Source organism: Citrus sinensis, chromosome 5 (genome assembly GCF_022201045.2).
Source record: "Citrus sinensis cultivar Valencia sweet orange chromosome 5, DVS_A1.0, whole genome shotgun sequence".
Classification (NCBI taxonomy): Eukaryota; Viridiplantae; Streptophyta; class Magnoliopsida; order Sapindales; family Rutaceae; genus Citrus; species Citrus sinensis.
Window position 1 is genome coordinate 17766920 of NC_068560.1, and position 7665 is coordinate 17774584.

At 39.9% G+C, this 7665-nt stretch overlaps 1 protein-coding gene across 1 annotated transcript; it reads left to right on the forward strand.

Moving 5' to 3' along the window:
* Positions 1–6999: 6999 nt before the first annotated feature.
* LOC107175011 (uncharacterized) lies at positions 7000–7665 on the forward strand. The gene has a single exon (XM_015526313.2). The coding sequence runs from the start codon at positions 7000–7002 to the stop codon at positions 7663–7665; it is 666 nt and encodes a 221-aa protein (XP_015381799.2).

Below are 7665 nucleotides of genomic sequence, written 5' to 3' on the forward strand. Positions count from 1 at the left end.
TTTCCCCTCTCCCGCTGAACACCTTTTTCTCTCAATACACAGTTAGGGAAGCCCCTTGCTTTATATGTAAATTACATGGCAATTTTCATTTACCCCTTCAAGTTTTCTTTAATTATTTAATCGCTCAAACTTATTAAACTTTGAGCTTTTGGGCCCTAAATGAGTAAGACCCAACGCTATAAAGCCCGAGAAGCGATTATTCGAGCTTACATTTCACCAGACTTATAAAGACATGGTCTTAAAATCTTACTAGTTCAAAGACAGAGTAAAGAAACTTTTAGTTGAGAGGAAACAAACAAATGAAATAAAAGAAGAGAAAAGAGAGGGAGAGAGAGAACACGTGCACAAGGTGAGAAAATATAAGAAGGAGAAAGATTTGAGTGGGGTCCACATAGAGGGAGAAAATATTGAAAATTCTTGAATTTTCATTTTAGTAAATCTCCTCCATTGATTTAACTCAAATATAATAGAGATTAGTGAGTGTAAAATTAAAGATATTTTTAAGAGGATGTTGATCTTTACACACACACACACACACACACACACACACACACATGTATATGTATATGTATGTGTGTGTGTGTATATATACACACACACATATACATGCATACCATTTAGTACGATAATGATATTATACTATTAAATCACTTAGATTAATAGCTTTTTCAGACTTAAAGTCCAAAATCCTAGACAATATCAATACTATATATATTACCTTAAACTTTTGATAAACATTGCTTAAAATATTTAGGCGTCTTTAAAACTTCTAATGAATTAATTGTGCTTTGAATAGTCAACTTATATTATATATTTGTTGCAAAGTTATTATTAGGGGTGGGCAAATTGGGTTTTGATTCGGGTTGTTCGGGTTTTGCTTTTGGTTACTAGGCTAAACCCTAAATTCAGCTGAAACAATGAAAAGAATAAGCAAACCCGATGACGATCAATAATGGATTGAATTTAGAATCCTTGCTAATTAAACCAAAGTTGTAGGTAACTTGAAATCATAAACTAAATTTGAAGTTGTTACCCAATCAACAAACATAAATTTATCAAGGCATGCAAAGCATTAATCAAATTTTGCGCCTTAAAGGGAATATTTCCCAGTGCAAGAAGGATAAACAAGGTGGATTTTTCCCTGTACAAAAAGGATAAACCAAGCAGTTTTATCTTTATGATATAGTAAATTGCACTGTAAGCACAATAGTTTAGAACAACAAAAGAAATTAACGAAGAAATAAGAGATAAAAGTAGAAAGCATTATTTAGAACAATCAAATTGTCCTCTTCTTTTATTATTATAGTCGTAATTGTACCATTAAAGACTTTGTATGTCTCTTTTATATAGAGAAACCATTGACAATCCTTTTCTTAGTTCATGATGTTTTTGGGTTGAACCAAAATCAAACCAAAACAAATTGGCATTGTCTGTAGGGATTGAACAAAAGTTTAGTTTCCTAATTGCATTAACAAAGAGCATTTTCCACTTTGAAAAAACCCAAATTTTCTCCTCAAAGAAATCATTTTTCTCTAAAAGAGAACACACTTTTCTCCATAAATATAATCTTTCTATAAAAGATGTGATTTTTCTTAAAGAAAAATCACTTTTCTTCACAAACACTTTGATTTTTCATCACAAAAATGTGAACCTTTTCCATATAAGTGCCACTTCTATTCTCAAAGACTTTACCTTTCTCCATAAAGAACCATCTTGCTATCCTGAAAAGGAACCTTCTTTCACTCTTAAACACCATAAACGAGGTGAAGCAAGATATCAACAAAAAGAGACAATTGAAAGAACTCTCATAGAGATCGTTACAGAGCGAGAAGACATTTTAAAGGGGTCCTTAGAGTAAGAAGAACTCCCAGAGTGATCATCCCAAAATAAGAAGAACTACCAAAGGAAGTATTAGAGTAAAGAGAACTCATTACCAAGAAGGATTGTGCCAGATCAAGAAGAACTCCCTAAGTTATCATCACAGAATGAGGACTCAGAAAAGAGCCCTAGAGTGAGAAGAGCTCCTACAAAGAGCTCTAAAGTGAGAAGAAATCCCTAGTAGGGTGATCACTCCTGAGCAAGAGGAACTCCTTCAAAGAGGAATCATCCCCGAATAAGAAGTGAACGTCTCAAGCTCTTTAAAATTTCAACATAACAAAAAGGTTGCCATTTCTGAAAATGAGCTCTAGGCTCCCAAAGTGTCCAAGATTGTGTGGAATTCACCTCTAATGATGGTTTGCCCAAACCTCTCAAGTCTCCAAGATGCTAAGAAGGTCCCTTTGTTGATAAGTTGCCTCAAGTTATTTAACTCTCGAACATGCTGAGGAGGTCATCTAAATATTCCCAGTTATCTCTTTCTAACTCCACTTTTTATTTTTAAAATCCATACATTTTACGCATATTGTTCACTCCTAATGTTAAAAAAAAGATCTCAATAATCTCTTATATGACTGGCCCTCTTTTAAATACACCTCACGAAATTATCTTATTTGACATCATTTATATTTATTTGAGGTTTTTACTGATATAAACATTATTTTATCTTACTTGACTGTTTATGTTTATAGCATGATAAGGACCTACAAGGGGGACTTATGTGTTTATCTTATTTTGTAGGGTTGCCCTAATTCTTTCAAACCATTGTTAAATGATCTCATTCGACCCTTGATATGTTAGATACATTTGATTATGTATGCATCGTATGATTCTTAAAGGATTTCATAGACCCCATTGAGTTAGTCGAAATCTTCTAGGTTATAAGAATTCTAATCTATTTACCTTGGATTGATTGAATGTGACTTTGTTTATGATTAGGCATGTTGAGACCTTTTAAGGCAGGGCCTTTAGTCTTTTTAAGGTTTGAGCTAGTATGTAGACGATAAATGCCATTTGTACATGCCTAATAAAGAACTTGAGTTCTATTATGTTTTATGATTGTGTGAATTTTATTTTTACTTACATTTGATTGCTTTCTGTTATGTTTTCAACATATTGGATGGAATATATTTTTATGAACAACTAATAAAGGGAAGATCCCACACAATTATATGAGAGACCAATTATACTTCAAGGCAAGAAAAGATATCACGTAATTATCTCAGAGGGTCCCCAGACCAATTTCGTTCTAGTTCACAAGGGGCCTCACAGAAGCTACAAAAAGAATCTCCAAAACTCTTATAATTCTATTCAATAACCCCATATTATTTAGGGGTGGACTGATAACTACACCCCTAATAAAGGCTTGCTTGAAGACAAAGTCTCAGCCAAATGAAAAACTCAATCAAGCACGTTTGGTAAGGAAGATCATTTATGTAGATGGTCATTCCTGAATTCCTCGTAAGTATAACCTTTAGATACTACATAGATATGCAACGAATATCATCGGGGCTGCTGTCAATGGCTATAAAATCAACCTCAATCACAAGGCTCCCAGTCATCAAGTCTAACACCTAATGCAATCATCTCTTTTAATGATGATGCCAATAGAGTACTCTTATCCCCATGATAATGCACGTACGGTCACAATAAATATATCCTCTATAATGTGATGAAAACAATGGTCAATATGGGGTGGTCACTTAATATCATTTTTACCAATGCCTGCGCCGGTAAGGGACCTTATTGGTGCGATTTACGAGCAAGACAATGATACTTGAATGGATTGTATCATTATTAGTTAATGTAACTAAAGGTTATTGCCGCATCCTAAAGTGCCATCTCTAGGCACTGGAGGTCTTTATTGTAACAAGCATCATCACTATCAAAAGATGCCAAATGATTGAGGTGCTATTCCAATCATAGAAAAATGTTTCATAAAACATCCATGGCTTAGAATAAGGCATACTATAGCTAGCACTAGTATATCCCTAAATTTTTAGAAGATCACCTCAAAAGAGGATCTTACTGAAACGGAGCTAAACAAGGGGATCCCTAGCCTATGGGTTAATCTCAAGAGGCCATCATTCTCTCTTATGATATTATATCTTTATTAAATTAAGACTATGAGACCATTCCTTCATCTGTAAAGATCAATCAAACCTCAATCTATGCCATCTTCATCGCTAATGCTCAATCAAGAATTCACTAGTTATTAAATCTAAACTTTCGGTGTCAACGCCATCTAGCTGTGGTAAGAGATGGATAAAATGCTCGATCTTAGGTTCTCCAAGGATATGATATGACTCAGTGGATCTAACAAAGTCAATGGTATGTACAAGCCTGTACAGATGCATGATCATGATCGTGGTAAAGTATGACTACTTCAGAAATTAAAACTCATTAATCTACTTCAAGAGGTCAAAGATATTTTCACATGGTATCACAAAGTATACATGCTACTGTGCCTCGACTGAAAGAAAGTCAAGCACCCCTGGAACGCTGCCATACTCCGAAAATACTATTAGTAAACCTATGAGATCATCCCAGCAGCCCATCTAGAAACAAAGGTATATCTATTTACTTTTTTAGTTTTTACTTTATCTTTATCTGCTACTTTGTACTGTATTGACAATCTAAAAGGAAGCCTCTTACGACTCTGATTGGATCCCACTAAATTTGAGAACCACTAATGTATGTCATAAGCATTCGGTTGAGGTGTGTACACTCCTCTTTCTTAACAAAGAAGTATTATTATGTAGATATTATGTATCAGGTTGTTTGTTTTATCTCTTGGTAGCACTGTAATTTGTTTTATCTCTTAGCATTGTTAGAACACGAGAAAGGGCATTGTCTATAAGCTCTCAGAATCTCTAAAAACTAAAAGGAAAATCTCATACATAAAACAGAAAATCTTTGATTCATAGAATGTTTGTGGGATATGTTTCGACGAAGACCAGTAGTGATGAGCAGACATCTGGTAGCAAGGTTCCTCGAACAGATATATCTTGTAAGAGTCTGGCAGCCGGGGAGCAGGAGCAGGAATATCCAACTCGTCCAAGAATACGTCATCTACGAGGCCAATCTCCTGCTGGAAGCATAAAGCCATTCCTGCTGCATTCCTGCTGCATTCCTGCTAAAGGTTAAGTCGAGGAGACCCGGTCAACGACAGTTGGCAAGACGTGCTCTCCAGTCCGAGAATCAAGGCACGAAGGCCACGCAACTACCCACGCTTACGGAAATGGAGCATCCACTCTCGAGAGATGGGATGATAACGAGCGCGAATGGAGGGAAGGCCTAAGCTCAGAAGTGGCCTATAAAAAGGTAGCCAACGAAGGTAAAAGGGTTAGAATTTTTGCTATTAGAATTAAGATAAAAGAAAGCTCTAAAGAACGGGTACCAAAGAAAAGCCATAAGATTAGTGGCTAGAGTTCTCGAGAGTGTAAAAGAACCTTCATATCTTACTTGAGCGTCGGAGGGTTTACGCCGGGGAAATAACCGGCGTACTCTGACCTGCTTCTGTGTACGCAGGAACTTTAGGAGAAGAAGCCTTACGAGGAGAGAACCTAGTCGTGGTAGAGTTGATCGAGCAGAGGTCCTGGTCTTGGTAGAGAAGGCAACCAGAATCTCGCATCAATATTTTAGCGCCGTCTGTGGGGAGCTGATCAAAAGCTTCTATTGATAGCAAGAAGAGGAGTAAAGCAAGTGGAAAAAATAATGGAGGCAGGAGGAAGTAGTGCGCAAGGGGGTGATATGAGGCTTAATGATTCCGTGACGCTGAGGGAGATAGCCAGTGAAGCACGGGAAAAAGCCATGTTTGACCGGATGGAACGGATGGAAAAGTAGATGGAGACCCTGACAACCATCCTACATGAGCTGCGGAGTGAACGAAGGGGAACCCAGGAGGAAAGGGTGAGAAATGGTGGAGTGACACCAGGTCACGATAGTACGAGGAGAAGTCAAACCACCAGGAGATTTGGTGGTGAGAGAGGTAACCTATCTCTGCGGGGAGAAATTCACAGAAAAGAAAAGCAATCCCCAGCAAGACAGATTTTTGATGAGGACGATGGGGTGGCAAATGCAGAGGAAACAGAGCTCAGGCAACACTTACATGATGTAGAGCAAGAACGGGATCAAGTTGCAGCACATGACCCTGGTCGTGTAGTGCAGCTGGAGGAGGAAGTGCGCAGATTGGCGTAGGTAATTGATGACATGCAAGGAAGGAGCAGAGCTTCTGGTTGGAGGATAATACTGGACGGAGAATCACCGCTCGCAGCAGAGATCATGAGGGCAGTCATTCCAAGAGATTTCCGCCTCCTAGACCTTAGATATTCGGGACGAACTGACCTGCTGGTGCACATAGAGCGCTTCAACGATATAACCGGGGTACAAAGATTATCTCAAGCCCAAAGGTGCAAGGTGTTCCCACTATCCCTAGAGGGATGTGCACGCGAGTGGTACAGGAAACTTCCTCGCGGGAGCATTAAAACCTTCGAGCAGATGTGCCAGGAATTTGCAGAGCAGTTTCGTGGGGCAATGGCACTAGAAGATGACATGATGGAGTTGAAAAGCATCAAGCAGGGGGAGCAAGAAACTCTTTGGGAATTCATTAAGAGGTTTCATCGTGCTGTCCTCGATTTGGGAGCCTTCAACCATCCTCAGGCATTAAAGGGATTGAAAGAGGGAGTGAAGATAGGAAGGCTGTGGTACAACTTGAGAAGCCCAGTTATTCAGACGTATGCAGCCGCATACGAGCAGGCTAAGAGGGACATAGAGATTGAGGAAGAAAAGACAGCACGGATTAAGACTGACCAGCTAGAAGGGTTGGGAAAGAAAGAGAAGAGAGCATTACCAGGGAATGGGCCGATCAGGAGGAGGGACCACCAGGCCTCAGGAAGTGGTGCAAGAAGTCGGGTAACCGCTTACCAGCCTCATTAGAGACCACCACAGTATCAGCACAGCAGGGCACAACCTCCTTATTCGCCAGCTAGGGAGCCTTGGAGAAGGCATGACTCGGCATATGGTGGTCTTCATCCACACTCCCACGGTAGTAGAGGGAGCCGACCAGAAGCGCTGCCACCGCCTCCAACTTAGAACGACATAAATAGAGAAAGGGCAGTGCACATGATCGACCAGAACCAGGACTATAGGCGGTATACTTCCTTGAAGATGTCCCTGGACGAGGTGTACGAGGCCATAAAGGACCGGGGATTACTGTACCTCCCTGCCCCAATAACAAAGCTACCCAGCAGGAGGGATAGGGGACGCTACTGTATGTTCCATGGCACTCATGGCCATACCACTGCAGAATGCAGAGATCTCAAGACCCAGGTTGAAGATTTGGTGAGAAATCGGTACCTGGACGAGTTCATAGATAGGACTTTCCCGATGGTGGCCTCGACATGTGAAGGGGAGCAGAGTGATAGAAACTTGAGGCGTGAGCAGCCTGCAGTAAGGGTGATAGCTGGTGGCCCAACCTTGGCCGGAGATTCCAACAGATCGAGGAAGAATTATGCTAGATACGCCATGACTAGTAAAGAGGTATTCTTCAACACCCAAGCAGCCAAACGAGCAAGAGTTAGGCAAGTGCCAATCATGTGGACGGATGAGGATGAAGAAGGGATTCTATACCCCCACGAGAATGCTTTAGTCATCAAGGCTACTGTAGCTAGCAAGAAGTTTGACCGGATACTAGTTGATACAAGGAGCTTAGTTGATGTGTTATTTAAGTCAACTCTGGAGGAGATGGGAATAGCAGACCGGAAGTTGGAGTACACCAATACCTCCTGA

Bases quoted from the DNA above. Each gene is read 5' to 3' on its own strand.
- LOC107175011 (XM_015526313.2), top strand. From the start codon at position 7,000: ATGATCGACCAGAACCAGGACTATAGGCGGTATACTTCCTTGAAGATG.